Source organism: Microtus pennsylvanicus, chromosome 11 (genome assembly GCF_037038515.1).
Source record: "Microtus pennsylvanicus isolate mMicPen1 chromosome 11, mMicPen1.hap1, whole genome shotgun sequence".
In the NCBI taxonomy this organism is placed as follows: domain Eukaryota; kingdom Metazoa; phylum Chordata; class Mammalia; order Rodentia; family Cricetidae; genus Microtus; species Microtus pennsylvanicus.
The window spans coordinates 27,205,854-27,223,494 of record NC_134589.1 but is presented as its reverse complement, the minus strand read 5'-3'; the positions used below and the strand labels follow the sequence as shown (position 1 = coordinate 27,223,494).

Here is a 17,641-nt window from a genome sequence, read left to right as displayed (position 1 = left end):
GGATGGGAGGGTTGGAGAAGAATAGCCAAGGTCCGAGGAGAGGCGGAAGACTGTCCGCCAACTATGAGTAGGAGAGAAGAGGCGACAGGGTGGAAGGGAAGGGGAGGGCTCACAGGCTCCGGCCCCGGAAATCCGATCCCTCTAGGACCCAGTGGTGCCAGTCCCCCAGCGGCGGCGGCGAGAAGGGCAGCCGCTCGGTCTCCGGCAGCCGCGGTTCAGGCTGAGCTAGAGAAAGACCGAAGCCCGGGGCGCGGGGGGGAGGGAGGGAGGGAGGGAGGTGCGGCGGAGCGACCCGGGTCAGCGGAGCAGCCACGGGCGCGGGGATGCCGGGCACCCCGAAAGCCAAGGCCCCCGGCCGGAGTAGGGGGCGCCCGCGCCGCCAGCCCCGCTGACACCGCCACGGAGGATGTGAGCCGGCGCCGCGGCCGCTGCTTCGCGGGCTGGGCGCGCGGTCCCAGCGGCTCCAGCCAGCCTCCGCTTTGCCAATTTGGGTGGGGGCGACCGCACCAGGCCGCTCAAGCTTTCGAAGGGGGCTGGCTGTCTTTGGCAGCTTGGTTGGGGAAGGCGACCCACACAGGGCGCTCGGAGATTTTTTTTTTCTTTTCATTTTTTCTTTTCTTTTTCTTTCTTTCTTTTTTTTTTTTTTAGAGCAGGGTTAACTGTTTTTTGGCAGCTTGGTTTCTGGGGGACTCTATAGAAGGCCTTTCGGGATTTCTTTCTTTGGGGGGAGGGGGCGGTGGTCCCGACTTGGCCAGCCGCCTGCTGGAGGGGGGCAGCGGGGAGCGGGGGGATGCGAACCCGGCTCCCCCCACCATGATGAAGACGGAGCCTCGGGGGCCCGGGGGTCCCCTCCGGAGCGCCTCCCCGCACCGCAGCGCCTACGAAGCGGGCATCCAGGCACTGAAGCCTCCCGATGCGCCCGGGCCCGACGAGGCACCCAAGGCGGCCCACCATAAGAAATATGGCTCCAACGTCCACCGCATCAAAAGTATGTTCCTGCAGATGGGCACCACCGCGGGACCGCCGGGTGAGGCGGGAGGCGGCCCGGGCATGGCCGAGGCCCCGCGGGCGTCCGATCGCGGCGTGCGCCTGTCGCTGCCGCGGGCCAGCAGCCTGAACGAGAACGTGGACCACAGCGCCCTGCTCAAACTGGGCACCAGCGTGTCTGAGCGCGTGAGCCGCTTCGACTCCAAGCCCGCGCCCTCGGCGCAGCCGGCTCCGCCGCCGCACCCGCCGTCCCGGCTGCAGGAGACGCGGAAGCTGTTCGAACGGAGTGTCCCCGCGGCCTCGGGTGGCGACAAGGAGGCCGCGGCGCGGCGGCTGCTGAGGCAGGAGCGCGCCGGCCTGCAGGACCGGAAGCTGGACGTCGTGGTGCGCTTCAACGGCAGCACCGAGGCGCTGGACAAGCTGGATGCTGACGCCGTGTCGCCGACAGTCAGCCAGCTCAGTGCGGTCTTCGAGAAAGCCGACTCGAGGACCGGCCTCCACCGTGCGCCCGGGCCTCCCCGGGCGGCGGGGGCGCCCCAGGTCAACTCGAAGCTGGTCAGTAAGCGGTCCCGGGTGTTCCAGCCACCGCCTCCGCCTCCTGCCCCGTCGGGGGATGCCGCGACCGAGAAGGAGCGTGGCCCTGGAGGGCAGCAGCCCCCACAGCACCGAGTGGCCCCTGCCCGACCGCCGCCTAAGCCGCGGGAGGTGCGCAAGATCAAGCCGGTGGAGGTTGAGGAAAGTGGGGAGTCTGAGGCCGAGTCGGCTCCCGGGGAAGTGATCCAGGCCGAGGTGACCGTCCATGCAGCCTTGGAGAATGGCAGCACCTCGGCCACCACAGCCAGCCCCGCACCCGAGGAGCCCAAGGCCGAAGCGGTCCCCGAGGAGGAGGCAGCGTCGGTGGCGACGCCAGAGAGGGGGTTGGACAATGGCCGGATCCCGGACGTGGCACCTGAGGAGGTGGATGAGTCCAAGAAGGAGGACTTCTCGGAAGCAGACTTGGTGGACGTGAGCGCCTACAGTGGACTCGGGGAGGACTCTGGGGGCAGTGCCCTAGAGGAGGACGATGAGGAAGATGAGGAGGACGGGGAGCCCCCCTATGAGCCGGAGTCAGGGTGTGTGGAGATTCCTGGTCTCTCAGAGGAAGAAGACCCGGCCCCGAGCCGGAAGATCCATTTCAGCACTGCACCTATCCAAGTGAGTGATCCCCCCTGGGGCCCCCCGCGCTGCCCCTGCCACGTGCAAGTGGTCGCCCCCGCCCAGACATCCGTGTTTGGCAGGCTGAGTCAGCCCCTGCCACCCAGTCGGATTCCCAGAAGTTCCCGCAATGAGGGGGGCGTGGGGAACTTCCAGCTGTTTGTCAGAGTGGGAAGGTTTTCGGGTCTGTGATTGTGAAGGTGGCCTGCTGCGACCTGCCCTCAGGTTCCTCGCTTGCTGCCCCGCCCAGCATCCCGCCCTGTCCCACGCCTACTCCGGGACACCTGCTCTCTCTTCCTCCCCCAGACATTCTTTCTTCCTGAGGCTGCCAGAGGCTGGGACTTGGCTGGCCTGAAGAGGTGTGGGACGTGTCCTCTGGATACATACGGCCTACTGTCAGGAGAGAAAGATGGGGAGCTTAGGGACACTTCCTGCTTCTGGATCTACAAGGCTGGTTCTGCCTGGGATGAGAGAGTGGGGATCTAGGAACTTCCCAAAATAGAGATACAGGGGACTACAATCCTTCCCTGCCAGTGCCCCCACCCCAGCTTTGGAGAAGTGAAAGAAGGAAGCGGGCTGTGAGGGTGAGCTGGGCCATGGCCTTGTGACTGGGGCTGGGGGAAAGACCCTACACCTCAGGGTCTCGGCTAGGCCAACTTCCCATGTCTGGGTTGCACCTGAAGGAGGTGTCTTATGTGGCCCTTGAAGGAGCAAGCCTTCTCCAGGAGCCACAGGAAGAGGGTGGTGGTTCTGGGAGTTCCCCTAAGGGGCCAGGCAGACTTACGTTGCCTAGAACCTTATAAATCCTTCCCCTTTCCGTGTTCTCTGGGTACTTTAAAAGAGGATGGGGCCTTGCTTGGAAGGGGGTTCAGCCCCCCTTGTCTCTAACACCGCTGTTGGTGATTGGTTTGTGAGCTGTGCCAGTCAGTTCTTTGAGATCTTCTGAGTAGTGGTGGCTGAGAAAAGATGTTCCCTGGGGAGAATTTAGAATAGAACAGGAGACCACTCCCATTTCCCACTGCCCTGTGAGCTCAGCTGGCACATCGGTGATCTTCTCTCCCCACCCTGTGCTCCACTGTGCCTAGCACCTGGCCGGCCCGGGTGGGTGGCACATACAGCACCAGGGACTTTCCTTGGCCTGGACCCTGCCCCTCCTCGCCCTCCCCAGTCAAACCCCTTGTGTTTGCTTGCAGTTTCCATAGCTACTCGTAGACATCAAAGCTGCCCACGTTTCTTTCACCCTCTGCCTACTGGTTCCAGGCCAGCAGAGGTCTAAAAGGTTAAGGGTGGCCAGCCCTCTCTTCTCCCTGGCCCGTTCCCGCTGAACGCAGGGGGATCCAGGAAGGAGCAGAGGCCATTGCCCCATCCCAATAGGTTCTTTGAGCAGCCCCATGCCCTCACAGAGAGGGAGTGTGGCCTGGGCCTCTATCTATAGCTGACGCCTTACCCTGATTTTTTGGTAAAAAATAGCACATGATTTGGAGCATTGCTCCGGACTCCCTGGTGACTCTGAAGCAAGCTGGCCACTAGCGTGAGAGCCAAGGCGGTGCAGAGGCTGAGTGTCTGACTTTTGGCCTTTCTGGGGCGTTCCGCCTCTTCCCCACCCTGGCCTGGGGCCCCAGACTTTTCTCCACTGCTGCTGCTACACTGATTTTGAAGCCAGGGTTCTCTGCCCCTCCCTGACCCAGTTGTCACCATTATGGAGGTGGGGGCAGGGAATACAGTTCCGAGCTGCCAGCTAAGGAGAGACCAGAGCCTGGGGTGTTCTGAGAGCAGGAGTGACCAGTGGTCTGAGGCCCCTTCAAGGGGCAGGCTGCAAAAGGCGAACAGGTTGACAGAAGATGAGGCCCAGATCCGTGTTTTAGAAGTCAAAGTGGAGGAGGTGGAGGGAAGTGGGGAGGGGTTGGTCGTCTTGGAGAGGGCTAGGGGATGCTGTCTCCTGGCTGTAAAGGCCAGAGGCCTCAGATGCAAAAGTGGACCAAGGCAAATTTGTTGATCCAGGTTTGTGCCATTCTGTGTGCTAAAACTTGGAACAGCTTTGCAATGGGGACGAAGTCACTAGTGACCTACCTATTACAGCCCACCTTGACTTTGGTGCCATCCTGCCCTGCTACTGGCTAACCAACCCTTTGTGACCTTGGGTAACGGAATAGGGGGCCTGTTGATTCAAGGGCCTGGGACTGCTGGCCGGGTGGCCAGATGTTGGAGCACAGTCCATTGGCCACTGCACAGTGTCCAGATGATCATGAAGGGCCTGATCCTGAATGTCTGATAATCACTGTATAGTTAAGGGCATTGAGCTAGGTGAACATGCAAGCCCCAGCTATGCTCTGGCCAGTCCTATAAGCATCCTTTACCTCCCCCATGGCCGTGCACCTCTGTGGTGGGGCTGGAGGTTTGAGATGACATTTAGCAAGCCCCAACAAAAGCTGGAACACAGGAGTAACCCTGCCTACCAGGGTGCCCATGGGCATGCTCCTGAAGCAGAGGAGGTCCTGGCATGGGTCTTACTGGAGACAGTATCTTTCCCTAGTTCCTTCTAGCCCATCTGGCTGATAGAGTTGCCTCTACCCCTCCTGCCCCGACTTGACATCAAGTGATGCCAACCTATCATGTTTAGCAGTAAAGCCAAACAAGCCATGGTCCCCAAAATGATGTCCATTAAATGCCCAGCATCAAGTACCCACAAAGTCCTGCCTCCTCATCACTGGTCCTGTGAAGAGGTCCAAGTTAGACCCCTTGAAAGAGAGAGACAGCAGAGGGGCACAAGGGATAGGGCAGAGAGACTGCCACTGCCCCACGATCCTTGGTCCCTTTGGGCACCAGTCTTGGAGCCTGTGCCTGGTTCTTTGGTGCCTGTGGACAGCAGTATCATTCTTCAGGGACACAGTTCTGGGGTGTGGAGGCCATAGGAGCTCAACTTTCTCCCCTACTCGTACTACCTGAGGCCCATTTGAGAGTCAATGGGGTAGAGGGACCCTCTTTGCTTCCTCTCCACCCACCTCCCAAGGCCATCCATTTCAGCAGCTGGGCAGGGAAGGGTCCTGCTGCCTCTGCCTCTCCCCCTCCCTTCTTCTCCCCTCCCCCTCCCCATCTGGCATCCTCCAGTGTCTTCTCCATCTTTCCTCCCCTCCTCCTCTTCCCGTCTTCTGCTCAGCCTGTTCCTCCTCTATGTATGGCTGTGTCTTTGTGTCCACCCTCAGCTGTCTGGCTCTTAGGTCTTGCCTTTTCTTCTTCTTCTCTACCTTGGTATCAGAGATTTCCAGACTTTGCAGTCTCCCCAGGAGGGTCCCGTCTAGCACTACACAGACTGTGGAATGGATCTTTTGCTCTCTTGCCCCTGGGCTCTAGAACTGGATTCCTTGTGAGACTGGTATAAAAACAGGGCCTCAGGCAACTGGGCAGGCCCAGGGGCTCTTCCTGCCAGCTGTGCCCTTGTCCTCCCAGGCACCTCTCTGAGGACTGCTTCTCCCCAGGTCTTCAGCACCTACTCCAATGAGGACTATGACCGACGCAATGAAGATGTGGATCCCATGGCAGCCTCTGCGGAGTATGAGCTAGAGAAGCGTGTGGAGAGGTTGGAGTTGTTTCCCGTGGAGCTGGAGAAGGGTGAGAGGCCAGGCCACTCTAAGGAGCACACTAGGGACTTCTGTGGTGCTAGCCTCTGTCCTGCCTCCCTTGTGGGTGCCCATGTACTGCACTTCTGTCTCCAGCACCTACTGGCCGTTCTTGGCATTCCTTGTCAGCATCCATGGCCACTGGTGTCCCCAATGTATGGCCAAGGAGTGATCCTTGGTGAACATATCTCCTATGTACCATGTATGTGGTCCTGGACTCTGTTGGAGGTACGGGGACAGGTAAAAGCAGGCTCCAAGGCGGGCAATGGTGGCACACGCCTTTAATCCCAGCCCTCGGGAGGCAGAGGCAGGCAGATCTCTGTGAGTTCGAAGCCAGCCTGGTCTACAAAGTGAGTTCCAGGTCAGGCTCCAAAGCTACAAAATAAGAGGCAGACTCCCAGGGAAATGGCACCTCTAACTTCAGCCTTATGTGCCATCATATGTACTGGGAAGAACGAAAGGCCACTGTTAGGGCATTTGACAGAGCCTCACCATGCTAACAGATTCTCTGGCCAGGGATGCCTGAGCTGAGCTCTGAAGAGAAACGGTTTGGAAAGTGTGTGGTAGAACAGAGAGTTACCTCTAGCACAGGATGAATGTGTGACCAGGGTGGCATGAACCATGGCGAGAGCATGGTCTTTTCTGAGAGAGACTGGGCGCTGTTGTCGGGATTGGGAAAGCTATTCTAGAAAGATCACAGTGGCTGGGTGGTGGTGGCACACACCTTTGAGGCGCCTGTGTCTGGACAGGCGGATCTCTGAGTTCAAGGCCAGGTTAGTCTACAGAGAGTACCAGGACAGCCAGGGCTACACAGAGAAACCCTATCTCGGAAAAAAAAATCAAATAAACAATTTTAAAAAAAAAAGAAAGATCCCAGTGACCTGGGTACAGGGAGGGGTCATAACGGGTGATGAACCCGGTAGTGGGGTCAGCAGTAGCATAGTGAAATGATGGAGCACAGAACTGGGAGAGAGGAATCCGGATGCTTCCCAGGCCTGGAATCTAGTGGATAGTGGTGCCATTCAGACCTCAGGGGGTGTTGATGGGAAAGGTCATAGGTTTGGATGCTAGAGATCCATGGGACAGACAGGGCAGGTGTAACTAGGCAATGGGTCTCCATGTTTGGTCATTGAAGCTCTGAGCATAGAAGAGACTAATTGAAGAGAGACCAAAGGCTTAGAGCTAACTCCTGGCTCAACCCCCATCCCAGCCACATACCCTTATCTGTACACACAATAGTCTCCCACGCCCCAGCCACCCTCACACGCCTTGCTACCTATCACTGGATAGGGCAAAGGGCTGGCAGTAGTCCCACTGGCAAAAAGGGGGTGGGTAGAACCATGGGTCTTTCCCTATCACGGGACAACTCCTAAGTTAGGGGATTTCTGAAAGGAAGCTGTACCTTGGAGTGGGTATAGGATAGAGGATCCCTGCCAGCCATGGCTTCTCCCCTTCTGCCTCACAGACTCTGAGGGCCTGGGCATCAGCATCATTGGCATGGGGGCCGGAGCCGACATGGGCCTGGAGAAGCTGGGCATCTTCGTCAAGACCGTGACCGAGGGTGGTGCAGCCCATCGGGATGGCAGGTACCACCCTTGTCCCACTCCCTTCAAGTCCCTATTAGCAGTCACCCCTGGGGGGCAGCCTCTAGGAGGTCTGCATGTGTTAGATTTGTCTTTGGATGTTCAAGGAGCACCGCTGTGCAGGTGCTGTGCCAGGCTCTGGGGTGACAGCCACGAACAGATGGAAGCCCTCCCCAGGGCCTGCACATTCTGTGGGGGAGGGGTGTGAAGCTAGGCTGTACCTAGTACGGTGTGTACTGGCTTAGGGTGTGTGTTGGCTCTCGTAAGAACACAGGCTGTGTGTCTGGAATAAGACTTCACATTTCTTTCCCTTAACAAATACTAAGGGCATGACTCTTCGCTGGGTTGGTGCCAGGCCCTGGCAATCGGTGTAGAGGGCCTTGCCCTCAGAAAACAAGTAGTGTGATAAAGTAGACAGATACTAGACAGAACAAACAAACGGGCTGAATGGAGAAGAATATGAAGACACAAAGTAGGAGGGCCGGCCATTGACGGGCCGGCTTCTTAGGAAGCGATATTGAAAATGGGAGCCAAAGGCCAAGCAGGAACTAGCAAGGCAAGGGAGTATATCAAAGGTTCCTGTAGCCAAGTAGAGTGACGCATGCCTTTAATCCCAGCACGTAGGAGGCAGAGGCAGGTGGATCTCTGTGAGTTCAAGGCCAACCTGCTCTACTGGTGAGTTCCAGGACAGCCAAGGTCATACATGGTGAGAGCCTGTCTTGAAAAAACCAAAAACAAATATAAAAGGTTCCTTGTGAACCCAGGGTCTCATGCATGCAAGACCAGCTCTGCCAACTGAGCCTGAGTAAAATGGGTTCTAAGACTGGGAACCAATGGCAGGAATGGACGTAGCCAGGGATCCAGATGTGGATAGGATTAGGCTCGTTCTGGCTGTGTGTTGCTCATTGTCTGTGCATAGGTGTGTGCCTGCGTGGGACATCTCTGGTCAGAGGACTGGGGTTCTGTGACTCAGAAGGATCGTGAAGGGCACTAGAGCGCTGGCATCCATGCCCCTCTTTACCAGACTCTCTGTTGTATGTCTCAGCGGGGAGGAAGTAGAAAGTGCTACAAGGCTTTCCCTCAGGAAAGTGGGTGAAGGGTTGACACCCACACCCTCTCCCTGTGACAGAGATAAGGGTTGAGGGCTGGCTGACTGTAGGGTCATGTTGTTAGAGGCACGGGTACCTAATTCAAAGGGTTTTTGCCTGCAGTGGCCTAGGTGGCATGGGGGCAACAGGAACAGAAAGGATGACATCCTTCCTGGCATTTACTTCTCCCTTCTTTGCAGAGCTTGGCTATGGTCACCTGTTTGCTAGTAAAGCAGAAGTGTGAGCTCATAGGCTAGTGCCCACGTAAGAATGTGAGCTATAAGGGTTATAATCTGGCATTCTCAAGACCTCCCAGGAGGTGGAAGCAGAGGAAGGAGGTGCCCAAGTCTTCACCCCATCTTCTGCATCCCCTCCCAGGCAAGGCTACTACCCCGCCTTCCTCTTCCATGTGGGGAGCCAAGACACCCCCACACCTGAATTTTGTTGGAAGTGTGTAACTTTGAGGATGTGGATCAGTATGTGAGCACGAGGGGGCATGCTTGGAGCTCACGCATTTGGGGGGACATTGGGGTGATGGCACACGTGCTTGTGTAGAAATGAGGTCTGAGCATGTCACGTCACCCTGTTGAGTGTGACTGAAGAGACAAGAGTGTGGTTGTTACAGGAAGTGTGCCTGCCACCTTTCCTGGTCCTTGATAGCTGCATCCGTGTTGCCTGACCTGCTGCTGTGAGGACTGGCCTTCAGCAGCTCAGAAATTGAGGCGAGCCATGGAGCTGGTGAACGAAATTTAATTCTCTGAGGCTGGCGAAAAGGAACACACACTCACACATACACGCACCCACACACCCCGTTAGGGACTATCACATCTCTCTCTCGTTTCTTTGTTTCCTTTTTTTTTAACCTCTATCCAGATGTATTCTTTTTGTCTCTCTTGATGTCTTCCTTTTAACTAACTGTATTTTTCCCTTATAGCGTATATACCCCATCAGAATCTTTCAAATATAAACATTACAGTGTGGTTACATTCTATTTTTTAAGTGAATGATTAATGAAAACAAGTAAATGCTGTGGAACAATCCTCCTTAAAGCCATGAGCCACGTGGCAAATGAAGATTAATAGTAATGGGTTAAATTAAGTTGTAAGAGCTAGTTAATAATAAGCCTGAGCTATTGGCCAAGCATTTATAAATAATCTAAGCTTCAGTGTGGTAATTTGGAAGCAGCTGCTGGGATAGGAAAACTCTGTTTACAAGTAAACACCAACATGTTTCCCATTTCCCTTACATGATTAAACATTTTATGTATTACAGTTGAGAAACAAATTATTTTCAATAACCCATACATTCATGTCCAAGTAACTTGTTATAATTAACAGGGTGTAAGCAAGCAAGGTATTTTCTCAGCCAGTTCTTTTACTGGCAGGCTGCATTTTTGCAGTTACAAGGAAAGGATCAATCACTTTATTATTTATTTATCTTAAAAGGTAATCTTATAAAAAATCTTTTAAAAAATCACAAATCTAAACTTTTAAATATGAAAACAGTCAGCTCTACTTTCAGTCCTCAGGGTGCATACCCATTTATCAACAGCTTTTTATATCAGGAAGTTAAGGGCAGAAATGGGTAGAAGAAATTAATCATCACCTTTGATCACCAGCCCGTCCTAGCAAGAAAGGCACGTCAGCTAATAATAACCAGAGTATTTTTGTTGTTTCTTGACCTCAATGAGTCCCTCACTCAAATAAGTGCCATTTTAAACTTTAAATTGTTCCCCAAGACTTTCTACTTCAAAGCCATTAACAAAAACACCTCACCTAACCTTACTAACAATTCTACATTTCTAAACTCTTTCCAAGAGTGGTGATTGAATCATTAATCTGCTGCAGCAGCAATGCTTGGAAAAAGTCAATCACTATTCTTGTATGTACCAGTACCACTGCCCAGTGAGGGGCTAGATACCCCTAAGAGTTTTCACATAGCTCATAAATAATGAGGGATGACCATGAAGGCAACCATCAGAGCTATGCTCGATAACAGCATGAGGTCCTCAGGACACATAGACCTTGGGGCTTTGCCTTTCCAGGACTCTACTCAGGAGTGGCTTTGCCAACCGCCAAGCCGTGTTTCATGAGTTCCAGTGCTGCCTGTTGGTCCCCTTGCATGGCCCCGGACACCTGGCTGTCTCTGTTCTCACATATTTTATGCTGGAACCTTGTGGGGACTAAGAGTCCACCCTAGCCCCACCTCCTGTTCCTCTCAGGACATCCTAACAAATGTCACTTCCTCTAGGATCCAAGTCAACGACCTGCTGGTGGAGGTAGATGGAACAAGCCTGGTGGGGGTGACCCAGAGCTTCGCAGCCTCTGTCCTCAGGAACACCAAGGGCCGAGTGCGGTGAGAGCCCAGAAGGGACCAGGCAGGAAGCTGGCCCCTCTGGGCACCAGTTTCCTACCAGAGAGACTTGGACTTGCAGCCCCTGCCCCAGCCCTGCCTCCCCATCCCTGAATCCCTGGCTTCTGCTCACCACTGCAACTCAGGCTGCCAGGCTCTCCTCTTGGCTTATTCTCCTTCCCTGCTGCTGTCTCCGGCTCACCTATTAAAAATCCAAGATATGCAAAATGCTGCCAACCAAACCAGGTTTCCTGCCTAGAGATCCATCTTCCCTCCCAGTCCACCCCATGTCCTGTTAGGAAGGCTGCTCCATTGGGTTGAGTAGAAGTTTGTGTGTACCTTTGGCAAGACACCTGGGGATCACTCCTTGCCCCCCTTCTAGAGGGTGCTGGAGAGTAACAGGATGTGGGTGACTGGGGGAGGAGGAGTTGGTGCCTGGAAGTCCCACTGTTTCCTCTCCGTGCTAATCTGTAGTTGCCATCATCCTGCCCCTTCCTGAACAGGGGCTTGGAACATACCCAAGACACACCTCTAGGGTTTATTCCCTATCCCCTAGGATGGGTCATTTTGGCCACTCCTCTGCTTTGCTTTGTTTTGTTTTCCTATGCTGAGAGCTCCTGAGCTCATGTAGTCCAGCCCAAAGTTCGGCTGACATCCCCTTCCCAAAGCAAGCTGGGAAGGCTAGCAGGTCTTCCTGCCTCTCCTGGGAGGCAGCCCTGTGAGTGCCCCAGCTCCCCCATTCATTATTAATTCCACAGCTTCTGGACTCAGGCTCTCCCTTCCCCTCCCCTGGGAGGGCCTCGGTTTGGAGGGAGGGAACACCACAAAGAGGGCAGTGGCATTCCCAGCTGTAGGCAGGCTGGGATGACAGATGACTCTGGTGTCCCTGCAGGTTCATGATTGGCCGGGAGCGGCCTGGAGAACAGAGTGAAGTGGCCCAGCTAATTCAGCAGACTTTGGAGCAAGAGAGATGGCAGCGGGAGATGATGGAGCAGAGATATGCCCAGTATGGAGAGGATGATGAGGAGGTAGGGGCTCTGCATGATTGCCCTCTGGTGGCTAAGTGAAGTGATGCAGTCATTTGCCTCTACTTTTTTTCAGGCCCCTTAAAGAAACTCAAACTCCAGGGGAGCTTACAATCTGAGAGAGAGGAAGACCCTCCCCTCAGAGGACCCCTGATCAGACGGAGGAGTCCCAGTCTCTGTCTTCAGAGGGTCTCCCTGTAACTAGAAAGAAAGCATAGTTCCCTCTGAGTCCTTATTCTAGAGCAGGGAAAAGCCCTTAATCAAGGGAACCTGATCTCGGGTGAGGGATGGGTTTTCAAGGAAGCTGTGTTCAGGAAGTTTCTCCAGAATCTTGCAGTTTGCCTGTCCTAGCCATGGAGACTCCCCTGGCCAGCCGTCCCCCCTCGACACGAGCATGCTGCTGCTGGTCTCAGGCCTGGCGGCAGGGTTGCTGAGGGAGGTAGAGTCAGTGGGTCCACGTTGTCTTCATCCCTCCACAGACAGGAGAGTATGCCACCGATGAGGATGAAGAGCTGAGCCCCACGTTCCCAGGGGGCGAGATGGCCATCGAGGTGTTCGAACTAGCAGAGAACGAGGATGCACTGTCCCCTGTGGAGATGGAGCCCGAAAAGCTGGTGCACAAGTTCAAGGAGGTTGGAGGAGAGGCTCTGGGCGGTGGGGGAAGGCAGGAGGGTAGCTGGGCCTAGGCGCTGAGTGCCACCCTCTGTCTGCAGCTCCAGATCAAGCACGCCGTCACTGAAGCGGAAATCCAGCAGCTGAAGCGGAAGGTGAGCATAGACGCGGACATGTACACATGGGCGCGTGTCGAAAAGCTGGGCTGAGGGCTGGAGGAAGGAGCCCAGCCTTCCCATGGGCACAGCCTCCCATCCCCAACAGACAACATTCCACCATGGGCTCCTGTGAGGCCAGGGATAGCAGGATTAAGACCCCAAGCTCTGGCCCATCTGTTTCATTCATTGGGTCTCCATCCCCTCATATGTAAGGGGAGGATAAAAGCACTGCCAACATCATAGACCTACATAGGTGAGAAACCAATGAGCTGCTACCTAGACATCTGCAGCAAATGCAGGAAGTCTGCAGCCTGGTACAGAGTCAGCGCTTAGTCAGAAGTCAGAGTGTCAATGATGCCAGAGAGATAAACCAGCTCTCGCTCTTGGTGTCCGTGTTTACTGCTCAACGCACATCCACTCTGCACAGGCCTAGGGATAAGAGAGGTTCTTTGACTACGTAAGGTACAGAGGTGCACATAGTGACACATTGCAGCCTAAATCCGTGGACCCATTCACCCAGACGTCTATACACTCCTGTCTGCACAGACATTATTTTCTGTGATTGATTCTGCCAGGGGCATTGGCCTGAATAGGTAGATCCACTCTGCCTTTGAGGTCACAGAAACACATGAATATGACCACCCTTCAGGGTGCCTGACCTAGGAAGAATGTTCGAATTGTCACCTGGGCCAGCAGCACACATGCAGGTGCTAACAGCACCAGCTGGTGACACACATGGCTACTGTACATGCATACCAGATGCTTACAAGCACATTGGGTACCCACACACTCCCAGGCATTGTAGACACCAGACTCTATATTGAAGGAGTCCCAACTCCCACGGGGTTTCCAGGGTAGTGGAAGAAACCGATCCCAGGGGCCATGAAAATGTAGCGCAACAGGGATGTGTGTGTGCTCTGCCACATGGATGGAGGGGGCAGGGAATGGGTGTCTGGGGCAGAGAGGAGGGAGATTCCGGCTGACTTTGGGAGAAGGCCTCTAGGGGATGGTAGCTGTTCCTGTGGGGAGATGTAAGAGGCAGCTGGGTGGGGGGAAAGTTAGAAATGGCACTGTACAGACCTCTCCCCTTCAAGAACTATAGCCTTGGTTCTACAGGCATGGAGCTGTGGCCCCTAGAGGTGTTTTGCTTTGGAAGTTCACCAGCTAGGAAATGGGGTGGGGACAGAGCTCATGAGTTGAGAAGGACTTGGATATGATTAGAGGCATAGGCAGGGCTTAGGGTGAGTCAGAGTACAGGTCAAGCGTGGGAAGGAAGGGCAAGTGAGACTAGATTTTTGAGGGTGTTTTCAAAGCATGAAGCTGAGGGTGGGTCCCAGGTGGTTTCAGGTTCAGAAAACAAAGAGGCATTCAATTGAAAGACATCTAGGCTAACTTCTAGACAGCCAATGCCGCTTCAGGCAGTCGATCCTTGTCCTTGTGTCTTAGAGTGTGTACACCATTGACTGTTGTTACTCCCTGATAAGCTCTGTAGGAGAAGGGTTACCAGTAACAACCCCATCCAGTTGGGGGGGGGGTGCTGCCCTACTGAAGTCTCAGCAGGCTTTTCTGGGGAAATGATGCGCAGCAGGTGTACGAGGAAGGGTGGATGAGGCATTCCTAGCAGAAGGAACAGTACCTGCGAAGGCCCTGTGGCAAGTCTGCGGCTCCACAGGAAGGCTTGAATTATCTAAGCATAGAAAACATGAGGGTTCGTAGCAGGCAAGGCAGGACAACCAGGAACTGGAAAGTGAATACTGGGTCTGCTGTGAGGCAGTGGAACCTTCTCCCAGGCAAGCAAGCCAGGAAAGCTGGCTTCAGATGAGGGAGGGTCCTGTTTGGGGCATGGTACCTGTGAAAAGCTGGGAAGTGGGCTGGAAGTTAGGTGCAAGATCTGGCAGGACCTAAGGGTTTGGGGCTCTGCATAGCAGTGGTGTGGGAGGTGGGGCCTTGTCTTGAGGAATGGTAGGGAGAGAGAAGAATGCAGACTGAGCTGTTGGGAATGCAGGTCACCTAAGAGCTGGAGAGGGCCTGGATTGTTGGAGGATCTCCAGGGTAGGGGCTGGTTAACACACCAGGGCTGCAAAGGGTACGAGCTGGTGGTGACGGTTTCATATCTACCATCTCACTGGCCCTGAGGCATGTCACTCCCATCTTCTGGCTAAGGCAGAAGTTGCTGATCAGTGACTCATGGGTGCCTGCTACCCCCAGGTCAGCCTCAGAGAGTAGTTGGGGGCCAGTAGCCTCCACAGGTGCAGGAATTTCTAAAGACTGTTGGCTTCCTGGCTCACTCTGGTCCCCTCTAACCCAGAGCTGCTCTTTCTTCATAGTTGCAGAGTCTGGAGCAGGAGAAAGGGCGCTGGCGGGTGGAGAAGGCCCAGCTGGAGCAGAGTGTGGAGGAGAATAAGGAACGAATGGAGAAGCTAGAGGGCTACTGGGGTGAGGCCCAGAGCCTGTGCCAGGCTGTGGATGAGCACCTGCGGGAGACTCAGGCCCAGTATCAGGCCCTGGAACGCAAGTACAGCAAGGCCAAACGTCTCATCAAGGACTACCAGCAGAAGTACGTGTGAGAAGCTTTGCATCTGAGTTCAAGCAGGACGGAGAGGCCTTCAGTGGTAGTCCCCACCCCAGCCTTTCTCCAGCTGAGTAGGGAGACAGACACAGAGTACAGAAGTTAAAGGGCACCGTGGTGGGGCACCTGAGCTGGAATGACTGAATACCAGACCCAGGCCTTAGAGGCCCTGGGAAAACCTGCTTCTCTCTGAACTGAAACCACAGCACAAACCCTAACCCATTATCTCTTCCCTCCCTGCCTGTCTCCAGGGAGATCGAGTTCCTGAAAAAAGAGACTGCCCAGCGTCGGGTACTGGAAGAGTCGGAGCTAGCTAGGAAGGAGGAAATGGACAAGCTTCTAGACAAGGTAGAGCCTGGGTGCCTTGGGCAGCCTCCAGAGGGAGCAGCATAGACGCCAGAACCAAAGGAGACCACTCTGTTGATGTTTGGGAAGGATTGTGTTGCTGGGGTCAGAGCTGGGGGTTAGGGGCAGGACGCATGCTCAGTGGCCAAGCCTGATATCCCCTCTCTGTTTTTTAGATCTCAGAACTGGAAGGAAACCTGCAAACCCTGAGGAATTCTAATTCTACTTAACAGGAATCGCTCCTTGACTGGACAATAATAATCCACTCCCATTATCCACACCCCCTGTCCTCAATCCCCACCCCGCCCCTACCAGCCTGGGGACAGGTGCCCCAACTTCCTCCACTCCTCCACCCCACCTCCCCCAGCTTCAGGGACCAGAGGGCCCATATCACAGGCCCCTTTAGGGTGGCCCGGGCAGACAATGGTGGCTGGAAGAGTGGCCTCCTTGTTCTACGGGGCTGAGGTACAGAGGCCGAGAGAAGCTGAGAGCTGACCTGGGTGGTGGATGGACACAAGGGCCTGCAGACCAAACTGCCAGACTTTACAACCTCCAGCCTGTGTCTCTGGACCGGAGTGGAGCTGGGGCTCTCCCAGCATCTCACCACTTGGAGGCTGCTCCCTGCCCACAGGGTCCATGTGGCCCCTGGGCCTCTTGACTTGAGATTCGACTTTCTTGGCCCTTTCCTCTTCCCTATCATTGTGCTGTCTGTTGCATTCTGGCCTCAACATCTCCCACCCCTGCTCCCCATCCCAGGAGGGATAGAGCCCACCCTTGAGCCAGAGGCTGGGCCTGGTCCTGCACTGATTTCTCGTATCCTTGGTGGGAGGGGAGAGCTGGAGTAGGGAAAAGGATGAGTCCAAAATCCAGTCCCTTTCCTAGGAAGGGCAACAGCCCTCAACTTCTCCTTGTGCCTCCCCTTCCCCAGGTGCCAAATAGCCATAGCCTCCTCCTGGAACTGTCCTGAGGCCACTCAGGCTCAGGTTTCCTTGGTCTAGCCTAGGAATGCCAGGAGGGAGGGAGGTCAGCTTAGGTGGTGTGCCTGCGGAGCTCTTGCTGGGGAGCTAGGCCCTGCCCAGGGCCACACCTGGAAGCCTTGTATTACCATCAAAGAGACTCAGCCTCCCCTCCCCTTCCCACCATTTTCCAATGTTATCACTGGAGGGTAAAATTTTACTAATCTTTTTGGAGACCAGGGCTGCTTGCTGTCAGCCTGCTTTCTAAGTGAAATTGACTCAGTTTCCCCACTTTAACCCCAAATTGGGGCTTGGACCAAGGGAGGTGAGACCCTCTCAGGTACCCTCCCCTTTCAAAATCCATCTCATTTTGCCACTTCCACAACCCCTGCCCCAAGCCTAGGTTTCTGTTTGTTGTTTTTTTTTTTTTTTAACAATCCGGTTCTATCCTTTTTGGCTTCTTCTAGACCCCTGTAAATAGACCATACCATCAATCAGTATTTCTTGCCTCTCTTCCGCCCCCAGACGTTTCCCCACTCCCCAGAAAGAGCTGGCTGTCATAGTGCCCGGCCCCTGCACTTCACCCAGGCAGATGGAGGGGGCGGAGCCGGGTGGGCGAGTTCTCGATGTACTTCCGGTTTTGACCGGCAGCGCTCTTGCCCCGCCCTTGGAGGACCCCGTCTCTGTATATAATATATATATATGTATGTATTGTTCCTGGTTTTGTACGGACCATGCCCTCTGTCAGGTCGTTCCCATAAAAGCAGCCCCCAGAGCCTTGCTGCCTGGTTTTTTGTTGCGCTGGAGGGGGAAAGGGGAGGGATATCAGAAGGTCTCCTTTTTCTAATTTTGCCCAGGACCTAGAGAGGATCTCAATGCCGGTTCAGATCTCCAACCCCAGTCTTAGCAAACTCACTTGCCACCATTGCCCAGGTTTCATAGGGTCTCTAGACAGGTTTTTCAGGTCTTCCTTTCACAAGGTTTTTAGAGCAAGCCAGAGAGAGGATAGACTGAAAAGGAACTCCCTACTGAGAACTAAGCAGTCTGTAAGGCCCCAGAGGTCTCCTATGAAGTACCAGGAGGACCAAAGAGTTCTTGGGTGAGAAGATAACTTTCAGAGCACTGTTGTCCCCAAGGTCACAGAGAAGGTTCTTT

At 54.8% G+C, this 17,641-nt stretch overlaps 1 protein-coding gene across 1 annotated transcript; it reads left to right on the top strand.

The window, feature by feature from the left end:
• The first annotated feature begins 672 nt into the window (after positions 1-672).
• On the top strand, positions 673-17,261 carry Ppp1r9b (protein phosphatase 1 regulatory subunit 9B). Its single transcript, XM_075991028.1, has 10 exons — positions 673-2,181; positions 5,658-5,790; positions 7,264-7,384; positions 10,720-10,824; positions 11,714-11,849; positions 12,326-12,478; positions 12,560-12,613; positions 14,944-15,173; positions 15,437-15,533; positions 15,707-17,261. The coding sequence occupies exons 1-10, from the start codon at positions 814-816 to the stop codon at positions 15,758-15,760; spliced, it is 2,451 nt and encodes an 816-aa protein (XP_075847143.1). The 5' UTR covers positions 673-813; the 3' UTR covers positions 15,761-17,261.
• The last annotated feature ends 380 nt before the right edge of the window (positions 17,262-17,641 follow it).

What these genes read in the sequence shown, in the direction of transcription:
- Ppp1r9b (XM_075991028.1), top strand. Translation starts at nt 814, where the DNA reads ATGATGAAGACGGAGCCTCGGGGGCCCGGGGGTCCCCTCCGGAGCGCC. An exon ending in TCAGCACTGCACCTATCCAA is followed by an intron (nt 2,182 to 5,657) that starts GTGAGTGATCCC and finishes GCTTCTCCCCAG; the next exon opens with GTCTTCAGCACCTACTCCAA. An exon ending in ATCAAGGACTACCAGCAGAA is followed by an intron (nt 15,174 to 15,436) that starts GTACGTGTGAGA and finishes GCCTGTCTCCAG; the next exon opens with GGAGATCGAGTTCCTGAAAA.